Here is a 25,452-nt window from a genome sequence, read left to right as displayed (position 1 = left end):
ACTGAATCTAAATACACTGTTTTCTCCTATACCTACATACCTATGATAGAGTTCAATTTCTAAGTCTGGCAAAGGAAGTGATTAACAATAATAAAATGGGACAATTATAAACTTAGACTATAATAAAATAAATGTGGTCTCTATTGTACTGTACTCACCCCTCCTGTGATAATGTGATGTCAAAATGCTTATATGTGATGAGACGAAGAGAAGTAAATGATGCAGGCATTGTGACGTAGCACTAGGCTACTGACCGTCTGACGACAGGTCAGAAGGATCGCCTGCTTCCAGACTGCAGTTGACCTCCGGTTAACTGAAACCACAGAAAGTGAAACCCAGAGAAAGGAATACTACTGTAAATCCAGTTTGCAAGCTAGTGTTTTTTCCCTAGGGCCAAGAGAATTAAATTTTAAAGGTTATCAGTGGGGAGGTAAGGCAGCTTTTGTCAATCTGAGTAATGAATGTTATAAAATACAAACTATGCTGTAATACATGGGAAAAATGAGAAGACACTATTTTAAAAAAGATGGAAGAAATAACCAAATATAAATTTTAAGAAATTATCAGTGAAATTAAAAACTCAGTAACTATACAATTCAAAAAGCATAAACCTAAATTGGACTCCCATTTGGAAAAACACAGGCCATGAAAGACATTTTCAGGAACTATTGGGGAAACCTGAACGTGGACCAGGTATTATGGAATTACTATTAATTTTCTTAATTTACTCAGAATGTCTCACAGAGATGGAAAGCACAAAAGATGGTAAGGGAAACTTTACAACAGTACTTATCAAAAGTACTACTTATAGGGGCACCCGGCTGACTCAGTTGGTGGAGCATGTGACTCTTCATGTTAGGGTTCAAAGTTCAAGCCCCATGTTGGGTATATAGAGTACTTAAAAAATCTTAAAGTAGTATTTATAATTAGTAATCTATTAGTAATTAGAAACACTTCATTTACCTTTTCAAAAAAAGATTTTATTTTAGAAAGATCACAAGTGGGAGGTGGGGAGGAGAGGGGGAGGGAGAAAGGGAAAGAATCTCAAGCAGATTCCACACTCTAGAGTGGAGCCCAACTGGGGTTCCATCTCATAACCCTGAGCCGAAAGAGTCTCAATGCTTAACCAATTGAGCCACCCAGGTACCCCCCCCTTTTTTTTAAAGCCAGCCTTATGCCCAAATGTGGGGCTTAAACTCAGGACCCCGAGATCAAGGGTCGTGTGCTCTACCAACTGAGCCAACCAGGAGTACCATGACTGTTTTACGAACCTCTTTTCCATAAAGGCTTACCTTCACATTGTTACAGAATGAATTATGCTGCTTTTTCACAGGAATCCCAACACTTAACACTACGAAATCACACCAATTATTCCCTCTATGTATTCTAGTGGTGTTTTTTTTTTCAAACTCCCATCTTTGCCTATGTCTGTTGGGGTCAAACATGAGAGGTCTGTACTGTAGGTAAGCCTAACAAATTAACTAGACTCCAAGTTGGGTAAGGAAATGCCTGTGAAGATTTAACTCACACTTGGCTTACTTACTGCTTTATTTCAAATCTAAGAGGACATCAATTGCCAAGATGTACCAAGAACTAAACACTGCCAACTCTGACAATGTACTTGACAATCCTGCAAAATGCATGAATTGGTTATAGCAGCCTCTTTTTTAAATTTCATCAATCTGTTCACACTTCTCATTTGAATAAAACTGCTTTGCTTCTATTTGGTAGACAATCCCTTGCATTACAGCTTCTGGGCAGCTCCCCTGCATAGGTGCCAAGACATAACTTGGTTGCCACTTTGCAAGAAAATATGAACTGTGGCTATCCTTCTAAAAATTAGGATTTCCTTAAAAGTTTATATCCTGCTGCTTCTGTGTGCTTTTTGTACATGGAAGTAACATTTTTATGTTGAACTATCCTTTTGAAGACACTACGCAATTAAACTAATGCACACCAACAGCTATTATTAAGTTTCACATGTGGACAGGCAAAGACATGTCAGTGGCATTGTGGGTCCACCAAAAGTGTTAAGATGCCATGGATTGTTCAGATCTACTCCAATTTCAGAGAAGCTAAAATGTGAAGGAAAAAATGTACCCTAGAGTTAGGTATGGTGTCAGGCATATTTTCATGTTTGTATGTAAATTCTCACAACCATCAACGGGACTTAGCTTTGTGATCCCATTTTTCAAGTAAGTTCAAATGCCTTACCCAAGATTCCCTATTGAATGAGTGCCTGGACCAGGATTCAGACCCACTTAACTATGCAAGGTAATTCCAGTTCTCCTCCCAACTTGTAAGAATTTAGAGACTGACTTGTTCCCAAGAGTTAAAAAGCACTATGCCAAACATGTGAAATGGCCAGTTACCAGTGTACTCTGTTGTTAAATACCCTGAGGGTGACCCAAATATGATCAATGTACAATTAAGCAAGAAATGCCCACCGAAGATTTAATTTGCTATCACTATTGCTTTCTCTGGTTTTGGTCAATCTCCTCTTTGCTGAAGTCCCACAAGCTTTATACAAGGGAGTGAACTATGGGATAGAACATACCTCTGATGAGAACTCTGTGTAAAGAAACCTGAGTTTGAAGTTTCTAATTCAGTTCATTTCTGTTATTTTCCTTGAATGTGTTTAGCTTATGTAAACATTGAAGAAATGATTCTTTAAAGCTATAGCTATAATTTTATTCAAGGTAATTTAATGTCTTGTGAAGTTCAAAATTTATAAAATTGTATATATTGTAAAATAATAAATTGTATAATTAAAGTACATGACAGTAACAAGTCAGAAGGGGAAACGGGAGGAAAAGTGTTCTAATCCATTATCTTCCATTTCACGATCTAAAATCTCGAGCTCTTACCATCATATTCATGTCCCTTTCCTTTAAAGGTATTATTCAGAGGTTTATCATCACTTCTGCTTTCATTCCAGTCACAAGACTTCAACCTGGTTGCAAGGGTGGTTGGGAAAGGTCAGCTAGGAGGCTTAAGTACCCAGTTAAAACATAGGGATTCAATTAAAACAAATGAATAATATATATTGAGGAACAATTATCAGTTTTTGTGACATTGTCCTGAAGCCTGTACACAAAGTAAAAAGGAAAAAAAAAAGTAAATTTACTCTCGGCAGTGGCTGAATCCCAGTTGCCAATCATTTCTAAATTCAAAGCAGACTATCCTGGTTTCCAAGCCAAGACTTGTTTTCTTGCAACATCTAGAACATACCAAGAAAGCAGGGGGTAGAGTGGATGTGCTAGAAGATAAGAAAATTGTGTATCATCATTGACAGAAATGGTGACAGCAACTCAAAACTAACAATATGCATTTCACAGCTAATTCAAAATAGACCAATCTGAACCTAAACTTTTGGCTGGCTGATCCAAGAAAACCTCGTAAAAGGGGTTTTTAGGCCAAAACAAGTAATAATAAGAAATCAAAGATTTTAACAAAGCTAAAGTTTGAAAAAGAGTTTTCCAATGCTCTTTGAATACATTTAAACTCTTACATTTACTGTCCTAGAAAAAAGTTTCACACAGGATTATATTCTACTGAAGTAATAGTTTTGTCAAAGCCTACAAAGTTACAAAAGTACAGCAATTATACAAAATTGCTGACTGCATGAACATGAGGCACTTCAAATGCTTAGGTTTTAGTGTAGGCTTATTGGTTAGATTCAATCCTCTAGAAACAGGCTCACTCAAGCTAGTTTCCTTTTTCTACTCCCTTAGTTCTACCCCTTTTCATATTTTATAGGACATCTACACATTTTCCCCCTTCCTCCTACCTTTCCTAAAGGGATAAGGCAACTTTCTAAGGGTTATATTTGACAAAAATACAATTAATTGAGACTATCTGAAGTAGCTTCTTACACCTGGGTTTTCTCATTCTCTTTTAATCTGTTATACGTAACTCCTATCCAGGGACCAAGAGAAGACGCTTTTTAACTGCAAATAAAGATAAAAGCACGTCAAGCTGTCACAAAAGGGATGTTTCTTGGGAACAGAAGGTAACATCTGGAGCATGTTCGATTAATCCAACTGTGCCTGCACTCCCGATAACCCCAGAGGGTATATTTGTAAATCAACAGTGCCCAACTTCACTTAAAAAATGTTACCTAATACTTAAAACACATATATAATCACTTTCATTAATGTAGGAATAATTTTGAGCCAATAAAGGAAAATAAATGTAAACCAAGTTTATTTTGCTTTTTAAGTAGTGTTCTTAAAGCACTACAGCTTGGTAAACAATGTAAATTAGTATAAGTCATCTCAAAAGCCAGAGTTTTGTTTTGTTTGTTTTTTAATGAGTTGTTAAAAAGATGCAGCCTATTCTAACAGGATAAATATTTTTAACCATTTCACTTCGAGTTAATGAAGGCTCACAAATGAGCAACACTCCTCATTGAGGAAAACAAAAAGCTGTTGTCGACAAGCGACAGCACACACACACAAACAAAAAGAACTGTGTAAAAATAACTAACTGTGTTCCCATATTTTTTGAAGTCGCTTTACAATGGGATGATATGCACATGATCTTGCTGCAAACTTGCCATACAGACTCGTAATACATGTAGTCTAGACAAACGATTCAGTCCAAGAGGTGCTAACTTTAGACAATGCAGCACTAGAATCCTCTTAACAACGCAATTTGTTTTACTCATTACCTTTTCTTCTAGACTGAAATACAGGCTAGAAAGAAAATGCTCCCTAATTAAAAATTGTATTGTTTACAGGAAAACTGTGTAATTTTGCATTAGAATTTACAGGTATATGTTCAAATTGAATTTGCCTCCTCCCCCCGTCCCAGTCACAAAATGGGCATGAAGTAAAATTTTTAAAAATGCCTTAATTTTAAACTTCATGCAAACTAAATAAAGATGACCAAAACAAAAGCTTAAACAATGGAAGGGTATTTCACAGAAAATTTCTTATACAAAAAACACATAAGAAAAAGGGCCACTAGGTGACATTTTAATTTACAAATTGGCATCATTTTGGTCGACAAATATCCAGATGCTGTTTTCTTCTGCTAACAAGAGTTGCGGGGGGTGGGGGTGGGGAACCCAACAACAATAACAAAAAAACCCAGCATGACTTCCGATTTTAATCACACATTTCTTCTGGAATTTCATGTGGATTAAGGATGCCAGGGACAGACATTTGAAGTTTATGTTTCTCTTCCTGAGCCTGTCGAAGGGCTGTTTCTCTTTCTTCCAAAAACAGATCAGATGTATCTTCACCTGCAAACTCCTGTGAAAACAAGACAGTTGAAGTGTTAACATAGTAAATTCCAATTTTGGAAAATGACCTTTGGGGGGGACAAAAAAAAAAACCCATGTAAAAAGGATAGACAAGCACCTCCCTGTTTTGTTTACACAATGATAAAAATCTATCCTTCAACTGGTTGGGTTTAATTATAGTGTGTGTGTGTGCGCGCGTGCAAGCGCGTGTGAATGTATTTAAAGATTATAGGTATTAGAGAGAGAAAGCACGTGCTGGCACGCACAGGGGGGAGGAGCAGAGGGAGAAGAACAAGCGGACTCTGTGCTGAGTGCAGAGCCTGACACCACATGGGGCTTGATCCCAGGACCTGGAGATCATGACCTGATGAAGGGTCAGATACTTAACTGACTGAGCCACCCAGGTATCCCTAACTTATAGTATATTGATACAATTCTGTATAGCTGAATTAAAACCAAAAGTGTTAGTAGTTGAGGATAAAAAGGTTATTAAAAGAGGCATAGTGTGACGTCATATATATATAAAATACACTTCACAAACCAGGCAATTTAAAAAGCTGTTTCTCCTACGATTAATGATAAAGTTTAGCTACATTGTGATTGACTTTATAGCTGTTTCAGGTAATTTTCATTCTCCACCTTACAACTTAGCTAATATTATTTACAATCGAAAAAAACCTTATTTGTATCTTGGAGGAAAAAATTTGATTATTTCATGTGACCAATTCTTATTTAAGTCAGGTTAAGACAATCCATCAACCACTTCTAGATGTTATGTTACTTTTAGCTTTTTTTTTTTTTTTTTAACATTTTATTTGTCAGAGAAAGAGAGAGAGTGAGCGAACACAAGCAGGGGGAGCAGCAGGTTCCCTGCCGAGCAAGGAGTCCGATTCAGGACTCGATCCCAGGACTCTGGGATCATGCCCTGAGCCGAAGGCAGACGCTTAACCAACTGAGCCACCCAGCCGTCCCTACTTTTAAATTTCTTTAAAAGAAAATAATGGAAGATGAATCCCTCTTCCCATAATAAATTTAAATGAAGCATTGTGTAACAGCAGTTGTAACAGGTTGATTATCTGCTAATTTGTCTGATTTCCCTAAAATGGATTCCTTACTAACAAAATGGGTATGAAATCCCCAAAGGGTCTACCAGTGTTTCTTTCCCCATATTTCACTTTTTTTTTTTTTTAAGATTTATTTATTTGAGAGAGCGAGAATGAGAGAGAGAGTACATGAGAGGTGGGAGGGTTAGAGGGAGAAGCAGGCTCCTCGCTGAGCAGGGAGCCTGATGTGGGACTTGATCCTGGGACTCCAGGGTCATGACCTGAGCCGAAGGCAGTCGCTTAACCAACTGAGCCACCCAGGCGCCCCCCATATTCCACAATTAAAAAAAAAAAATCAGCTGTAGGATGTAATCACAATATTCCAAGACATTTATATCATCTAAAATAACAAGTTTCCAAAAACATTTCAAATCCATCCTGTTCTCAACTACAATTTAGTTTTTCACTCTGAATCAGTCTCGGACTAGTAAACCTGAATATCATTCATTTTGCTTTACCAAAAAAGTGGTTAATTCTACAATGTAACTAAATCATATCTAGTTTTACTATGTCTCCAAATACAAACAAAACACATACCTTTATTTGTACTAGGAAATCCCTAAGATGCTCCTTGAAAGCAGGAATATCCTGATTTAAGCTGAAAAGCCCTGTCACAAAGAGCTTTACTTGAGCACTGTAAATCAAAACACAACAATTAAATAATCACTATTTTTTAACTGAAAAATGTATGCGTAATAAAAAGCGTATTTACTCTTGAAGATGAGGGAATGCAGATTTAAGGAGATTTGCCACATATTCCTGAATGAACATTTGGTTGTTAACTGGATTTCCAGGATTTAACGGTGTACTTATTTTTCCTTCTTCAACCAAATTAAACATATATGCAAGTATTGACGCATGCATTGTCAAACCTGTTGATAAAAAGAACATTATTACCTCCAACAGGTAATAAACAACTGGAACACTTAACATTCTCATGGCTATAAATTCTTACCAGCAGTATGTGAGGTGTCTGTCACAACAGAAAAGATATGCTGAAGAATATCACAAAAATAAGTTTGATAGAAACTCTGAGCTGCAGCTTCTTCTTGTGCAACATTTTGTAAGAGTGTAAAAAGTATTTGTAAGCCTAAAATGTACAGAACACCAACAGTTATTACAGACTGCTAACATTCATATAGAATTTCCACTCTTCAACTATTCTGATTCAAAAGGCCATTCTTACCCACCTTTCCGCTAATGACTAACAATTATTTGCCTAAGTTATCTTGAGTAATGGGAGTTCAAATACCATCAATGCCTGATTAGTTAAAGACTACAAGTAATAATTATTACCAACTTTCCACTACTTCTGAAGGTTGTCAATTCTCTCCAAATCAACTTTAAAAACAGCATTACCAAGTACGTATCTGTTACACAAACCGAATTTTATGTAAAAACAAACTAAATAAAAATCTCTCTTGCTGAAGATGTTGTGTTTTATCCTTATTTTGACCCTCACTGGCACTGAGGAAGAGCAGACAGGGAAAAGGAGACAGTGGTGAGGATGTGAAGTGTTTTACGCCCATCTCCCTGTAACTCAATCCTGCTGGTGGGCTCAACTATGGAACAGAGGACTCAACTCCTTTTAGAATTTACTTAGGCCTACATATGCGAGTGATGCACTCCAACAAAACCCTGATAACAAATGTTATCTACCTAATTATACCTACAGATCTATCTCTAAGAGCCTGTGGATTGGTAGGGCAAACGAATAAAAGGACATGTGTATTTACCTGTATCTGCAACATTCCTCATAGTATGTTTGAAAGCCCAAATAATGGAATCCAAAACAAGTTTAAATTGTGCAGGTGGTATAGCCAGGAATGCTGGGAAACAATGAGAATTGACAGCCTGAAGTAGTAAGAAAAAGTTCGTTCTGTGTTCAGGATATTCTTCAAAGTCCTAAAAACAAACGGTGAGAACAAAGTAATGTTTCAATACCTTAATTATGTTAAATAAGAGGTTAAAGTAAACCCTAATTTAGTATAAAGATTTGGAGTTGTTAGTGGGCCCCATAAGGTGTATGGCCTCATGACTGGAAACCCGAAGACAATATAATTTGCCTCCCATGGAAAATGAAATTACCATTTATTACACAAATGAATTACTAAAATGAACACAAGATCACATTACAAAGAGAATTCATCAAAACCCACATAAAGAACATCACATTTTCTAGTTACTCTGAGACTATTACTACCATGTTACGACGGTGACTTCAAGATCACGAATACAGAGCCGAAAATTTTTTAGCTACTGAATAACTTGTACACGTTTATCTGCATTTTCCCTTCTTGGTTAATATATTTTCCCATTTCTTTTAAGCACATAGTATATATATACTTTTTAAGATTTTAAGTTATTTCTACACCCAACGTGGGGCTCAAACTTAAAACCCTGAGATCGAGTCACATGCTCAGCCAGCCAGGTGCCCCATATAATAGACTTTTATAACTTAAAATGCACCATTTAAAGAAATTAGTATCACAAATTTTTTTTTTTTTTTTTAAGATTTTGTTTATCTATTTGGCAGGGAGAGAGAGCACAAGCAGTGGAGTGGCAGACGGAGAGGGAGAAGGCTCTCTGCTCCCTGTAAAGCAGAGAGCCCTGACGCAGGGCTTGATCCCAAGACAGTGGGATCATGACCCTAGCCGAAGGCAGGGGTTTAACGATTGAGCCACCCAGGCAATGCAGTATCACTAAATTCTTAACGTTTAAAATGCAGCAACTTTTCACTAAATGTTAGCTGCTATTTGAATGTTACAATCTATCAAATTTACTATTTTGTTGTTGAGATCTTTAATTTTTTTAAAGATTTGCTTGAGGAGGGCAGAGTGCACGTGAGGGGGGGCAGACGGAGAGAATCTTCAAGCAGACTCCCCACTGAACTCAAAGCCTGGACTTGGGGCTTTATTGCACAACCCGGAGATCAAGACTACCAAGAGTCAAGACGCTCAACTGACTGAGCCACCCATTTTTTAAAAAATAAGTATTTCCAAGGTGCCTGGGTGGCTCAGTAGGTTTAGTGTCTGGCTCAGTTTAGGTTCCTGGAATCGAGCCCAAGTTGGGCTCTCTGCTCAGCAGGGAGTCTGCTTCTCCCTCAACCTCTGCCCCTCCCCCGACTCCAGCTTGTGCACTTTCTAAAATAAATAAAATCTTAAAAAAAGGTAAATATTTCTGTTCTTGAAGTTCAAATATTTAAACTCCAAGCTTAAAACTTCTGTTAATCTCATAGCTATCATTTATGCTTTTAAGACTTAAAGGATATATACTGCAGAATTTCCCATAATTGAAATGTAAACCACATACCTTATTTATCATATTCAATGTGCATTCAAAAACAGCATCAAATATTTGAGGTATTTCAGCTGTTATATGTCCTCCTAACTTGTTGACAATAATAGCCATAGTACTAAGCACTTCTGGTTCTCTAGCAGCTGGGACATTTCTCTGATAATCAATGAGAACTGCATCCAATAGAGGAGGAACAAAATTTTCAGCTACCTATTAAAAAAAAAAAACTTTTTTTATTCTATACACTTGCTAACCATTATAAACAGCTAGATCAGTGTTGTATTGAGATTTAGGTTGCATATCTATTGCAACTTTTTACCAAAGGAAACCAAGAAATCATAATAGGCTGAGAAGAGCCACAGACATGTTCGGAATTCAAATCTGTAATTACTAAGGTAACTGAGGCCCAAAATCAAGTGACCAGCTCCAAGTTACTGTGGCAGGACCAGGATTCTAGGGTTACTGTATGTGGGATAACTTACCTAAAGGAATGAAAAGTCCTAACTAATACTATATCAATTCTGTCAATGAATAGTATCTATAATAAAAACCAAGCAGCTCATACCTAATACAAAGTGGACACCCATTCAATTATTATTTTTTTAAACTTAATGAATGCTACCTGATAAGTACTTTAACAAAATAAAATGGAATTGAAATTGTACCAGAAAAACCTTGAGTTTCCATGAGTATCAATAAACAGGGTCATATTAAAGTATAACTTACATGCTTTTAAAAGGTTCATTATTAAGACATGGACAATAAATACAAATAATGTTTCTTATTACTGAAGTTAACAGTGTCAGTAGTGTCCTACTATACAAAATAGGCCTAGTAAAATTTTAAGGATAAGCACATTATTTTTCAGATAACTCACTTGTTCTGTTAGACCAGAACTGTTTCTCATTTTACTCTTAAGAATGCAGTAATTGTTTCCCCCACAAACTGGATCATAAGTATGTTTTTGAGTTATTTTTTAATTCACTGCCCCAACCCTCAATACAAATCTTGGTTGTAAAATGATACCCTCTCCTTGTTATTATTATCACTGATACTCCTAAAATTTGCCCAAGCTATTGTAAATTACGAACTTCACAATTCCTTTAATTCATCTTATCTTCTCCTTTCAAATTTTAAATATAGTTCTGATCTCATAACACAGGTGTTCAAAACCTTTCAATATTTGATATGTTGAAAACTCCACAACTGGTTTCTGAACAAGTTCCCTGAAAAGTATCTCATCTGTAGGAACAATACTGAAATTTCAAAATTATCAAACAGCACACTTGTCAGCCACTATTTGCTTACAGCAAAGATTAACGTGACAGGATTCTTTGTAATATTCTAAGGATCAAGAGAATGAAATGGTAGAATAAATTAAAAATACAAACTTCAAAAAAATACTGACACATTTTCCCAAGTTGAGGCATATATGGAGCCTGGTTTAGTTTGTGAAAATCATTTTCCTTTCTGGAAATTATTTAAAAATAAAAGAAGAGTAAAACAGACTTTTAAAACTTCCACTGGGAAAGCCCTTACTTTCACTGCAGAGGCAAACTAATGACAGCTTTGTAAAACTGCTCTGAAGACTCATGAAGAAACAAAAAATTTCATTGGAATGTATCTATTATCCATAGGGGGGAAAAATGACTCAAGCTACCGTGTTACATATCACTATTGTCCCCCACTAACAGTAATTTCTTAGGAAGATGGTGTGTATGATAGTATTTTCAAGTATTCAAGGACTCTAAAAAAAGGACACTGTAAAATAATGCCAAACATATCCATCCACTGAAATTACCTTTAAATGAGCTATATGCTTATTATCAGAGAATACAGCATCAACTTAAAAAGCATAACGTTTCACATACCATCTGTGGATCATTGGACCGGCTCACCCAACCAGATATTAACTTTAAAGTTTCCCTTTTTACTGTTCGCATACTTCTAATCAATGGTTGCTTTGTAACCATCTCACCTAAAAAATACAAGCCAGTGAAATCCACTTGACAACTAAAATTCTACATTGGTAGTTACATATACTTTAGATATAACAGATCTCATTTACCACTCAAAAACATAAAGACAAGGACACACAGATGAATGTACTGGGAAAATAAACAAAGACTAATTTTACAAGGGAAAAGTGTATGCAACTCATTAAAAATAATTGTCTGGGGGGGGCGCCTGGGTGGCTCAGTTGTTAAGCATCTGCCTTCAGCTCAGGTCATGATCCCAGGGTCCTGGGATCGAGCCCCGCATCGGGCTCCCTGCTCAGCGGGAAGCCTGCTTCTCCCTCTCCCACTTCCCCTGCTTGTGTTCCCTCTCTTGCTGTGTCTCTCTCTGTCAAATAAATCTTTAAAAAGAAAAAAATTGTCTAGGGTCCATTTGGGACATTGGGAGGGTTAACTTAAATCTGTGAGAAATGAATGCTTACACTAAGACTGTGAATGTAGAACTGACTTGCTATTCACCATTCCACAAAAATTCAGAATCGCTTACCATTAGCTTGGATAGCTGCTGAAATATTCTCACTGAGGCACTTGTATACATTAAGCATATCTAAATAAATTCTCCCAAGCTGAATTACAAAGGGATGTCCGACAGCTTTGCAGGCTCTAACATTTGTTTTCAATATACTACCGAGCTGCTTAACTGTTTCAGGATCTTTAAGTATATCCACATTCTGTGAAGGACAAATAACAAATTTCATTTATCACATGAAAATTATCTTTGTAATTACTAAAGCAAAAAACACTACCACACCTTCTCCAAACCACCATCACATTTATAATCCAAAATAGTAAAACGAAGAAATCTTTATTACCTATAGGTACAACTAAGAATAGAGTAACAGTCCCAATATACCAGCAAAACAAAATAAAATTACAATATAATATCTGCTACTTTTGTAAACATTGTCATCTTGAATTCCATTAGAACTTTGAGAAAAAGTAATAAAACTTACTTTGGTTGCCTGCTGGATTATGCTATCCCAAACCTGATTAGGGAGTAGCATATATTTTTCTATCAAGTGTTCTTGTACTGTTTGGTCTGTTTGTGCACCAATCATGTACCCCACAGCTTCATAAAATGTATGTACCTATGTAAAAAAGCAGACATTTTACTTTTATGCATTATAAGGAAAACTACACACAAGCAATTCACATATGTATTAGAACTTGTTTTGTGAGTCTGAGAAGTAACTTACATTAGGTAGGAAAATAGCCTGACAAACTTCTGCGTAAATTTTTGCCCCACTATGAAAATTTAACCACTTCAGTGGGGGGGGGGGGGTAAATAGATGATGGGGATTAAGTAGTGCATTGGGTGACGTATGGAACTGTTGAATCACTATATTATAAACCCAAATCTAATTTAACACTGTATGTTAACTATCCTGGAATAAAAAAAAAAAAAAAATTTAGCCACAGAGACACGTGTACTGAGTCCAACGGTGGCACTCTTTCTATTGCCATTCATGAATTCTGGGTAAAATACTAGTCACGGGGCTCCTGGGTGGCTCAGTTAAGCATATGATTCTTGGTTTCGGCTTCGGTCATGGTCTCTTGGTCCTGAGATCAAGCCCCCCCATGCCCCATGTGCGTTCTGTCAAATAAATAAACCTTAAAAAAAAAAATTAATCACTTTTTTTGGGGGGGGAAGAGAATCTTTTTTTTTTTTTTTAAGATTTTATTTATTTATTTGACAGAGAGAGACACAGCGAGAGAGGGAACACAGCAGGGGAGTGTGAGAGCGAAAAGCAGGCTTCCTGCACAGCAGGGAGCCCGATGCGGGGCTAGATCCCAAGACCTGGGATCATGACCTGAGCAGAAGGCAGACGCCTAAGGACTGAGCCACCCAGGTGCCCCGGGGGTGGGGGGTGGGGAGAATCTTAAGCAGGCTCCACACTCAGTGTGGAGCTCAATTTCATGACCCAGAGAACATGACCTAGGAAAAAAATCAAGAGTTGGACACTCAACAGACTGAGCCACTCAGGAGCCCCAATACTATTCACTTTCTTAAAAAAAATATGCTCAGTGCTCTACATACCTGTTGAGGCTGAAGATCACAAATTATAGTGTTGATATTGTTCAAAATTTCATCAATAAATGGCATTACTTCTCCAACCTGAACCTGAACAAAATGCCTGCGGCATTTCTGAGCTATTTTAATGAAAGTATCACAAGCCATGTCTTGGACTCCATCATGGGTCTCTAATGAAACAAAAAGAATTTTCAAAAAATTTTTAAGAAAAATTTTGGTTTTTGTTCAGTAAGTATAAATAGCTAAATAATATATATTAAAGAGGATTTACCATGCATGAATTCAAACAACTTGTTAACTACAGTCTTCAAAAACTTCCAGTGAGCTCTTAAAAACCTTGGATATTGACCTACTATGTACATGATATTTGATGCAATAATAGCTTTATTATCTTTGCCTCTTTTCTGTTCACATAATCCTAATAGATCCTGTAAAATGAGAGCAATTTCAGTCATTTATAATAATACAATATAGTTACCTAACAGTTCCAGTGCATATGTATCACTTGCATACCTTTATAACAGTAACCAGAAAACGTTTTTCATCCTCTTCATGCATTGCTCCACTAATGGAGCCTATTGCCCAACACAATGTATTCAAATTTTTCCATGACCACTCTGTACCATTCACTTGATTGTGAAGCTTCTCAGTCATTATTCTTTCTGTATCTACATAATCCAGATGAGTAAGATAAACTACAAAGGAAGGGAAAAAGTTCCAAAAGTTCAAATACAACACTCTACAATCAAAAATATTTAGTTAAGAAGTAACAGCACATTAATAAAGGTGGTTATTAACAGATTCAGAAAAGTATAACATATTTCTTTAAAAAGTATTTCCATCCCAGAAGAGAATTACAAAGATAAAATTGACAGTATTTATTGACTCACCTAATGTTTCTCTCATATTCTTATACAAATTAATGGAATCTGTATCCTTCATGAATTCTCTTACAACTTCTCCTTGATCATTTTCTACAACCAATACTTCCTCTGGTTTAGCCATACGACTAACCATCAATAAACGGACCTACTCAACAATAAACAAGAAAAATCTATTACATTTTTGAAATCAGCCACATCAAATGTAGAAAAATTAAGATCAAGCACTTCACACTTTAGACCAACATACCCCCATAATTGTTCCCACAATATAAAAGAATATAAACATTTTAAAAATGTAATTCAAGGGGTGCCTGGATGGCTCAGTCTGTTAAGTGTCTGCCTTCAGCTCAGGTCTTAATCCTAGGGTCCTGGGATCAATGAGCCTGCATCAGGCTCTCTGCTCATCAGGGAGTCTCTCCCCCTCTTCCTCTGCCCCTCCCCACCACTTGTGCTCACTTTCTGTAATAAATAAATAAAATCTTAAAAAAAAGTAATTCTACAATTGTTTTCAAATGTTCTTTATATCATGAATAAACTAAGTTTTCTGTGTCTCATCCAGAGACTGACTCAGCAGATTGGTAGGTGATCTCTTAATCTGCATTTCTAACAAACTCACTGGAAGTGCTGATGCAGTCTACTTCTATGGACACACTTTTGAGAACCATAGTTCATTTTTTTTTTTAAAGATTTTTATTATTTGTTATAGAGAAAAAGTGTGCATGCACAAGCAGGGGGAGTGGCAGGCAGGGGGAGAAGCAGACTCCCCTGCCGAGCAAGGAGCCCGATATAGGACTGATGTGGGACTTGATCCCAGGACCCTAGGATCATGACTGAGCCGAAGGCACACACTTAACCGACTGAACACCCAGGTGTCCTGAGAACCATAGTTCTTAAACCAATCCTTTTCAATCTTCTAGCTTTGAACATAAAATGGAGAAGTTGCTGGATTCTCTTTTTGTAGCTCTTTTATTTGGATAGATTATAAAAGCCGAAATAAAATAAAAATAAAACCCACTACTTGCATTTCATCTTCAAAATCACAGCAAGGAACAGACACAGCAGTCAACCACCTACTTTATTATTACCTTGGATAACACGGGCAAATACAGCTGTCTCCTGGGAGGAACATCAAAATGTTGACTTCCAGAGAGCAATGGAGAAGCAGATGTTGAGAATGGGCTCTCTCTATAGAGTTCAGCTGCCAAATGATTCCAGTACTCAAGACAAATTTTAAAGATTTCAGTTTCCTCCACTTCTGATACCAACAACATATAATGAAGGGCCTACAAAGAAGACAAACAGTATTAAAATAATCCTTAGACATTAGTATCCTACCACAAATTGCCTTCCACTTGTTACGTTAATAGGATAAAAACCCATGTTTCATTTTACACAACTCTGAGGTTTGAGTATTCATCTAATAGACTTAAAATTCTCAACGGCAAATTGTGCTTTCTTCAGACATCTCCTAGAACATTTAAAAACTTTATGTAGTCGTTGGCCAGTATGTATGTCAATTAAGTTCCCTAAAAAGGAATGGATGGACATTAAAGGACATTTGTTACCAATATTCAAAAGGTGTAAACAATCCATATGTCCATCGACTCATGATTGGGCATACAAAATATGTAACCATACAATGGACTGTTATTCAGCTGTAAGAAGAGATGAAATAATGGTACATGCTACAACATGAAAGAACCTTGAAAACATGCTAAGTGAAAGACGCTAATTACAAAAGACCATATATGAGAAGTCATTTATATGAAAGGTTCAGAATAGATAAAATCCATAGAGCAAATTAGTGGTTGGCTAGAGGCTGGGGGAGAGCAGAATGAGGGACTATTTTAATGGGTACATTATTCCTTGTAGGTGAATGAAAATGTTTTAGAATAGATGACAGTTGACAATACTGTGCATGTCACTGAAATTGTACACTTTAAGATAGTTTTATGTTATATGCATTATACCTTAGTTTTAAAATAACATCTTAGACTTTTCATCTCAGAAATGTCTGAATACCCTTGAGGAATTTAATTTTGATTATCAATTATTGATCTGGCATTATGCAGAACACACAATCACATAATCAAATTCGGCTTGTAATTCAGAATGAACATTTTTATGCACTGACAATAGGTAAGAAGATGTCAAAGGTACATTTTATTTTTTTAAAAAAGATTTATCTCAGAGAGAGAGTACGCACATGCACGAGCGCAAGCATGAATGGAGGGGAGGAACAGAGGGAGAAGCAGATTCCCCACTGAGCGGGGAGCCTGATGGACAGAGATCACGACATGAGCCTGCCAAAAAGGTACATGCTTAACGGACTGAGCCAGCCAGGAGCCCCAAAGGTACAGACGTTTAAATAAAAGGTAGACATTTTAGAACAAAGGCATTTTAAAAAAAAAGCTTTCATTATATAAAAGAATTTCAGAAGCCAAAGGGTCCACAAAGCCTACCTCCATAAGTGTTTCCCTGAGATTTAACCTTTTCTCTATAAGTTGACCATGTTCCTTTAGAAAGGTGCAGAGAAACAAACTGAGATTTTGAATAAAGTTCTGTTCATCATCTTTTCCATTTGAGTATGCAAGTCGAATATTGGTATTTAAAGGAAGCATCTACAAATTTAAATATGGACCATTAGTCTGCATTCTAAAACCAACAAAAGCTATTACCTTTATTTTTAAAAAAGATTTTATTTATTTGACAGAGAAGAGAGACAGCGAGAGAGGGAACACAAGCAGGGGCAGAGGGAGAGGGAGAAGCAGGCTTCCCACTGAGCAGGGAAGCCCGATGTGGGGCTCGATCCCAGGACCCCAGGATCATGAGCCCAGCCGAAGACAGACGCTTAACGATTGAGCCACCCAGGTGCCCCAAGGTATTACCTTTAAATACTAAGATTTCGTCACCTTGTTACTAATATTATAAACCACAGACTTAAAACAGATTATTCTTCACTAGAAATCCTTCGTCTGTTATAGTATAGTATTTTTGTATTCCAGCTTTTGAGTTTTTAAAATGTTACAAAGAGTAAGATTTCTACAAATTCTCTCAATTTTTCCCTGTATCAGACTTTTCCTTTCTTAGTATTATTAAAAACAAAAAAACTCAAGTAATTCATTGGAACACAAACACATACTGTAATGCAGTATTATGGTTAACATTCTCAATATATTATTTCATATGTACCTAAATCAAGATTATAAATGGACATTTCTAATTCATTTCAGATGCAAAGTCAGAAGCAGAGCTAATATCAAAACCCAAGGTTGCCAAGCTTCTAAATTCTATGTAAAGAAATTACTATGATACTCCTAGAAACTTTATTTCAAAGAATTTTCAAAATGTTCACTAAAATTTCTACCTGATCTGATTTTATGTAATAAACATACAATCACATTTTAGTTCATTTGTTATAAATCATTGTAACGAAACGGTTCAACTCCAACCCAACTTTTTTTTTCTGAGACACTAAAATTGTTTAGTCAGTTGTTAAGAGTGTTGTATTACCTGTTTGAGCTGCATCATTGTCAGTGTAAAGAGCGTTACAAATTGTTCCTCATATTGGCTTACACTCACACCAGCAATCTCAGTGAGGCACTTCAGAGAGACATTTCGAAACATTGGAACATTCAGGAACTATTATAAAATTTTTTAAAAAAGGAAGCATAAAATTAAATGGCATGTAATACTTTACTTAAAAATTAAGAAAAATAAAGGTTTTAACAATAGGGAACGTAAGAGGGAAAACACCAAATAAATGGATGGTATTCTGTTCTGCACATAGATTTTGAGGAAATTTCATTCTCCACCCAATAGACAGTAAATGCTTTAGGAGCAAACTGTGCTTCCTCTGATGTGTCTTCAGACATCTAAAAAGAAAGTCGCTTGGTAACTTTCCCAGGAACCATTACATGACTTTTAAGAACATCACGTTTTATGTGTAGTCTAATAAAGACCCAAGATTTAAAACTGCTTAGGATTTTAGGAGGTGGGCAATACGTTAACAAATGTATGGTAAAACTGGCTCTTTCATTTTCTATTGTTGAGAAGGTATAAAAACGGCATACCATTTGTGGATGGCAATTTGGTTAAACATCAAAAACCTTAAAAAAATGGATATGCCCACTGGCCCCATACTTACTCTATGTATATAAAAGTTGTATTATTTAATAATAATGTTTTCTTTGCAGTACCACTAACAATAGCAAAGTTTTATAAATTGTCTACCAATAAAGTATCTCTGATATTATAAATTCACGTATTTATTCATATTACCTCATCAAGCCCTGAATTATAAAATCTCAAGTGTTAAGTTATAGTAAGTCTCAATTAAGCATACAAATTTATTCCTTCTATCTACCAAGAAAGCATCTGCAAAGATAATACAACCAATTGGTAACTGGTGAACTCTGGATGAACAATTATTAAGACTTCATGTAAGTATTATATGCTACTGCTTTAGAAAAAAGGGGGGGCAGGAAAAAACTGAGATCTTCCACTTTATAAAAACATTCCTAAAATCAAATCCCTTAACAGTTGTTCACATGGAATTCCTGAGATTTTTGACACCATTTCAAAGAATTATTAGCTGAAACTAAAGGAAAGTTCTTCTGAGTAGTTAATCATCTTAGAAACAACACTGGTCATACCTACAAATGCATAATGCTTTTTCTATAGCTAAGAGCATTACAAATTAATAATATATACAACTATCCAGTGATAAGAACTGAGATGTACACACTATACCTTATAAATTAATGTGCTGATTAACTTGGTCTCAAAAATATATCCCAGTGGAATCCAATTAAGAAATCTGAGCAATGTTTCCAAAGTGGCATGTACAAGTGGAGCATTTTGGGAATTTTCCTGTTAACAACAACACATCTGTAAATAATCCTCTTCCTATAATTGTTACTTTAAAAAAAATGAAATCAAAAGCACTTACCATCACAAACTGACACAGCTGAAAAATTTGGGAGAATTCATTGCACATGCTAAAAAAAAAAGTTATCAGTTTAGAAGATACACAGAAATACTGTATTTACATACTAACAAAATTAAAAAAATTTCACCAATCTTAGTCATTAAAAACTTGAGTCACTTCTTTTTAAACACAAGTATCAGTAACTTCATCAAAAGCTACGAAGTTGCTAAAGCTATCTGTAATATCACTCTTTCAAAGCTTACCCATAAAAAAATGTTTCTAAAGAGCATATAATTTCACTTTCAGGTTTGTCATCCTTACTAATTTGAAATAATTTAATCCACCTTTTTAAAAAAGATTTTATAAAGTAATCTCCACCCACAAAGTGGGGCTTGAACTCATGACACCAAGATTAAGAGTCACATGCTCTATTGACTTAGCCAGCCAGGTGGCTTCCATCAATTTTATTTCAACTGTCTTCTAAATCAAGATAGTTGAAATAAAACTCTTCAAACTAAGAGAGTAAGAGAGGCAGCATTTTATATATATGTCCCAAATCCTATAAACTGCTTATACCCGGAAACAGAGGCAAAACTGTAAATTCTGAAGTTAGTTTGAATATATAAAGGTGAAATACTGCTGTGCCCTAATGATTAGAACAAATTTTTATTCCTAAGGGAAAGAAAATAAAGTGGTATGTTCCCAAGACGCAGGCCTGGTAACAATTCAGTTGACATTTGGACCCAAGTCACCTCCTTCACTTATATTTAAGTAGCCACCATCTAAAAACAGATCCCAAAGGTTTCTGGGAACGCCTGACCTATATTCCTTTTGCATGAGATGTATAGTTATTTTGCTGTGACAATGAATTATGACATCCTATCCTTATCACCACACATACTTTTCAAGCCTCCAGATTTAGAATATTAGGTCCACTCTAGGACTATTTAAATTTCTACTAAAATACAAGTAATTTAACATATTAATGATCACAGTTTCTCAATAAATTATAATCAACCTCCCAATTTCTTTAAATCTTCTCAGAAATAACTTAAAAATTCTAAAGCAAAATATAATTACTTGCCTGTCTTTTAAATGCTTAGCTTTCACTTGAGTTATCTGTCCACTAGAGAAATCAAATACTTCTTCACTCAAGAGTTTAAGAATCACCATATTATTCTGACAGAGACTTTCACTGGTCCTACTTGCTCCAACAATGTCACTGATAAAAGTTGGCCAGTGTTTTGGCCATTCTTGTTTTAGTATCTAAAATAAGATAAAAAATGTTAATTTCACTTCTCAATGGCAAAACAAACTTCAAAGTTGTGTGATACTAAAAGCAGGAGCAAATACACCCACTTTTCATTTTCTCCCCCTTGATTAAGAGAGTAAATGTGCCATCCTCTATAGAATAAATTAGGTAAAGTGTAACACAGATAAAGTATTTGGCCTCAAATGCCCAGGACTCCTCTCAGTTATCCCAGATGATAGATCTAGTCTGGTTCTTTTTTCTGTTTTTTATTAGAGATTTTATTTTAAGTAATCTCCACACCTAATGTGGGTCTTGAGGTCTCACCCTGGAGATCAAGAGTCGCATGACCCACCAACTAAGCCTTGGTCTAGGCTGTTCTAAAGTGCATGCCTATCAACATTAGCCAGATACAGATGTTTAAATTATCCTAAGTAGACTCAAAGATAAAACTCTAAGCAATAAAAAGGTGATGGGCAGGGAGAGGCATTTTCTTTGGGTGGAATCTGAGCCCTGAAATATAGCAGCTTTTGTTCATATAAATTTGGAAGAGAGACAGCATTACAGTTGGGGATGGAATCATCTTTCAAGTCTGTACTGTAATATTTGTATACATTTACATACATATATACATTATGTATTTGTATATATATTTTGTATACCAGGTTTTCCTAACCAGATTATTCCCTAACTGTACCTGTTAGTAAGAGGTAACTAATTTCTTTGTACTCCTCCCTCATCCCAAAGATAGGCTAACAAATGTCCTCAGTATAAAAGCCAGTGTAACTTAGTGAACACCCAAATGTTCTCATAACTTATTAAATAGGAAAATCTAATTTTTTCTCACATACTAATTAATGTTCCCAGGACAATTTTTGTCATAAAAAATATGTAAATATAAAAATTTTGAAGGTGAGACTATTTAGAAAGTTTGAAAAACAGACTAAGTATAGAAATCAATGTAAGGAATGCTGAATTCAAAGGGATGATTTATGAATTAAAATGTAGATGACGTGGAAAGGAAATACGCAGTCAACAGGCAAATGAGAAAATTGTAACATGTCTGATCCATATTGGAGCCACAGAAAATTTACAATTTCAAATGTTAAATAGTAGCTTAACTATTACAGTTACTGTAAAATTTATTACTGCAAGATGTTAGTCTAGTTATTTGATAAAGTAGGTCTGAATGTTTTGTTCTAGTAATCAGCCTAATTGAAGCATTTAATTCTTTTAAGGAAAACAACGAATCAAGTAAAAGCTTACCTGAACAAGAATCATATTTAATTTCCCAATATACACCTTTTCCTTCTAAGAAAAGAAAAAAGTTTAGATTAAAACAAAGTCTAACATAGGTATAGTCTAAGAATATAAGCAAAGAAATCCGTCTGAGAAATATTACAGATCTACTGTAAATGATTGTGCTTACGTTTGTTATGTCTGTGATGTAAGTAGATTTAAGTTGAAGATTCAGTATATAAATGATTTTACATTCTCACACTTTAAATGGTCTTACCTCAACACAAGTTGGGTCAGATGACGTCTTGATAATGAGGCCAACAACGTATTTTTTAATTCCTATTAAAAAAAATTATTCAACACTTTCATAGCATGCCAATAAATCTTCAGTAAGAAAAAAAACGGGGGAGGTGAAGGTGAAAGTAAAGTCTGATAATGAACCCCAATCCCATCGGCGGCAACACTGGCATTTTTTGAATGATGCCAATCATTTTTGTGTACTATTCCTTTAAACTTTAATTTTTGTTAACTTTACAAAATACAGACAACAATCACAAATTATCTTCTAAGATATTTTTTAATCCTATACTAGTTAAGTACACCATCTAATTTTTTAAATAAAAAATACAAGGGACTATGTTGTTCATTTAACTAAATACACACATAAACTCATTTTTACGGGTTAAAACTACAAAACGCCTGAAGATGTAATTTTGTAATAAGCATAAATAAGTTTATGTAAAATATCTCTAAATCAAGATCAGATATTGTTATCCTTTTCCAATTTAATTATAACATTAAAGTAATCCTGGAAACAGGATTTTAACTTGTCCCACACTACAATACAGAACAACAGTTAAGGAGAAAGTTTGGTTTCTAATGTTATTTAAAGGATATTTTAATAGTACAACCTATTCTTAACTTATTTAACGTGGGGATGGGGAAGCCTCAGGCGCACGCACCAGAAGGAGAGGAAGAGAGACAATCTTTTTTTTGTTTTTTAAAGATTTTATTTGGGGCGCCTAGGTGGCTCAGTTGGTTAAGCATCTGCCTTTGGCTCAGGTCATGCTCCTGGGATCAAGTCCCGCAACAGGCTCCTTGCTCAGCTGGGAGCCTGCTTCTCCCTCTGCCTCTGCCTCTCCCCCTGCTTGTACTCTCTCTGTCAAATAAATAAAATCTTAAAAAAAAAAAAAAGATTTTATTTATTTGTCAGAGAGACACTGAGCACAGAGGGAGTGGCAGGCAGAGGGAGAAGCAGGCTCCCCACGGAGCAAGGAGCAATGTGGGGACCCTAGGATCATGACCTGAGCCGAAGGCAGACGCTTAACCAACTGACTGGCCAGGCGCCCCAAAGAAAAGAGAATCTGAAGTGAGCTCCACGCCCCGAGTCAGGCTCCAGGCTCAGAGCAGAAGTCTGCTTAAGACTCTCTATCCCGCTCCCTCTGTCCCTCCCACTCACGTGGGTGCACGGGTCCTCTTTCTCTCATAAATGAGTCAATCTTTTACAGTAAGAGCTGGATGCTTAACCGACTGAGGCACCCAGGCACCCTGGTCCCCTTAAGTTTTAAAGTTATATGGTACACCTATATTAACATACCCACCAATAGGCTTGAAAAGTAGGATCCCTAAATAACCAAATTCTTATTCCATACTATATAAAGACTACTCTCATATTTATTTAATTTAGCTTTGCTACCAAATGATCTATGAAGATCTTCTTTCAGACCTCTGGAAATATAGTTAAAGATTTTCTGGAACTATGTCCTCCAAGCCTTATCTAACCAATCTGGGACTCTGGACTCAAGCTTTCACGGAGAAGGGATTTACCCTTAATAATAGGCAGGAAATACAGCCAACATGAAGGTAATAAAGTACTGATTTGACTGTAAAACCTTAATAATCTTCATGTGCTGAAGTATTAAATTTATTCCCATTCATTTGCATTTCAAGCAAAACTGCCCATTTCCTTTCATATTCCAACTAACTAAACACTTAAAAACACTAATTATGAAAATAATTTCCTTAGTGTGGAAAAACTTTATTAGCACAATAAGGTCACATAATGAGGGTTATTCATCAACTGAAAATGTAATGTCAAGTGGTATCAATAGTCACAGTTAAAGCAACACTAAAAACTGCTAGGTGCCAAAAATTTAACTGTTACATACCACCTAATGTAAACTATGTCATTTACATTTTGAAAAGTTAGTTCTACTAGGCAAAGTCCACAATACTAAATATTGCAGACAAGATCCACCAATGAACACTAAAAACAATGGGCAAACCTTTCAGAAGAAATTAGATACCAGTGTAGTCTCAAATTACCTTCCCAAGATCATCTGAGGGGAAAAAACCTACGTTAATAAAAAATACTTAAATGTACTGACATTATGTGCCCTATGTCTTAGTGGCCTGAAGACACCACATCACTGCGGTATCTTGCCAAAAACCATGGAACCTCAGCCTTATCATGAGAAAGCAGACAAACCTAAATTGAGATACACTCTACAAAATAACTGACCAGAACTCATCAAAAGTATCAAAGACCTATTAAGCAGGGATTAAGAACTGTCATAGATTAGGAGACTAAAAAGACACAACTAAACTGTTAAACAGAAAAGGATATTAGAGAGAAAACTTTTGAAATCTGAATTAATGCCCATATGTTCATTTTATGGTTTTGATACTTTTATTATGGTTGTAGAAGTTGTTAATATTAGAATAAGGTAAAAGGTGTTAAGTGCATTCTATATCTTTTGGGGAACATTTTTACAGTCTATAAAATTATTTCAAAATAATAAAAGAGCCTCTGTGGACACAAAATCAGGTCTAGTTTGAGTAAGGCAGTAAAAAAGGGGCAACAATTAGGAGAATCAAATTTTTTTTTCAAATTTATTTTTAAAAGAGTGCTTCTGTAACACTTAAAATTAATAGCCACTACGCATCAATTTTTAAAAACAAGCTAAATTATACCAATTATTTAGGGCAAATAATCCCACATGTCCTCAATATCCAGAAGATTTAACCAAAACACAATTCTATTGCTAGCCCTTCCTTTCTTTACACATAAATTACTATCACTAAGGCCTCTTTAAAAAACTGAGGAAATGGCAGTTCTAAACAAATATAGAGTAACAGGCATCCCTCTGAAACCTCTTAACACAGGGAACACACAGCCTAAAAACAGAAACAAAAACACTGCCTTCTCAGATTAAATGAATGACAATACCATACAATGAGAGATTTAATAGTTTTCTTAATTTGTAATAAGGAATGAGAACAATGTCTAAAACTACTACTGCTGCTTCTAGTTGGAATGTATGTATTTGGAGGCTTTTTTCAGCCTCAGAGAATAGGAAAATAGGATCAAACAGATCCTTCAACTCTTCTGTTACCAATTAAATCAATTAAGTATCTTCTCCCTCTTTTTCAGAGGCTTCTGAAGTTCACCTGTA

At 35.7% G+C, this 25,452-nt stretch overlaps 1 protein-coding gene across 1 annotated transcript in view; it reads right to left on the bottom strand.

The window, feature by feature from the left end:
• Window positions 1-4,290: 4,290 nt before the first annotated feature.
• XPO1 (exportin 1) overlaps window positions 4,291-25,452 on the bottom strand; it is a 44,908-nt gene continuing 23,746 nt past the window's right edge. Inside the window, exons 5-25 of the mRNA XM_028089694.2 lie at window positions 22,275-22,336; window positions 22,025-22,069; window positions 20,594-20,775; window positions 19,531-19,579; window positions 19,332-19,451; window positions 18,093-18,221; window positions 17,042-17,200; window positions 15,665-15,862; window positions 14,586-14,724; window positions 14,209-14,390; window positions 13,967-14,123; window positions 13,702-13,865; window positions 12,617-12,751; window positions 12,151-12,334; window positions 11,520-11,626; window positions 9,664-9,858; window positions 8,088-8,256; window positions 7,307-7,441; window positions 7,064-7,223; window positions 6,889-6,985; window positions 4,291-5,258 (exon numbers count right to left, since the gene is read on the bottom strand). Coding sequence (XP_027945495.1) covers window positions 5,112-5,258; window positions 6,889-6,985; window positions 7,064-7,223; window positions 7,307-7,441; window positions 8,088-8,256; window positions 9,664-9,858; window positions 11,520-11,626; window positions 12,151-12,334; window positions 12,617-12,751; window positions 13,702-13,865; window positions 13,967-14,123; window positions 14,209-14,390; window positions 14,586-14,724; window positions 15,665-15,862; window positions 17,042-17,200; window positions 18,093-18,221; window positions 19,332-19,451; window positions 19,531-19,579; window positions 20,594-20,775; window positions 22,025-22,069; window positions 22,275-22,336 — 2,915 coding nt within the window. The 3' untranslated portion in view covers window positions 4,291-5,111. The remainder of the gene's footprint in view (window positions 5,259-6,888; window positions 6,986-7,063; window positions 7,224-7,306; window positions 7,442-8,087; window positions 8,257-9,663; window positions 9,859-11,519; window positions 11,627-12,150; window positions 12,335-12,616; window positions 12,752-13,701; window positions 13,866-13,966; window positions 14,124-14,208; window positions 14,391-14,585; window positions 14,725-15,664; window positions 15,863-17,041; window positions 17,201-18,092; window positions 18,222-19,331; window positions 19,452-19,530; window positions 19,580-20,593; window positions 20,776-22,024; window positions 22,070-22,274; window positions 22,337-25,452) is intronic.

The sequence above is a fragment of the Eumetopias jubatus genome, unplaced genomic scaffold, assembly GCF_037043125.1.
Source record: "Eumetopias jubatus isolate StellerSeaLion01/CBP00866 unplaced genomic scaffold, mEumJub1_p1.0 scaffold_9, whole genome shotgun sequence".
In the NCBI taxonomy this organism is placed as follows: Eukaryota; Metazoa; Chordata; class Mammalia; order Carnivora; family Otariidae; genus Eumetopias; species Eumetopias jubatus.
This window is presented reverse-complemented; position numbering and strand designations above follow the sequence as displayed.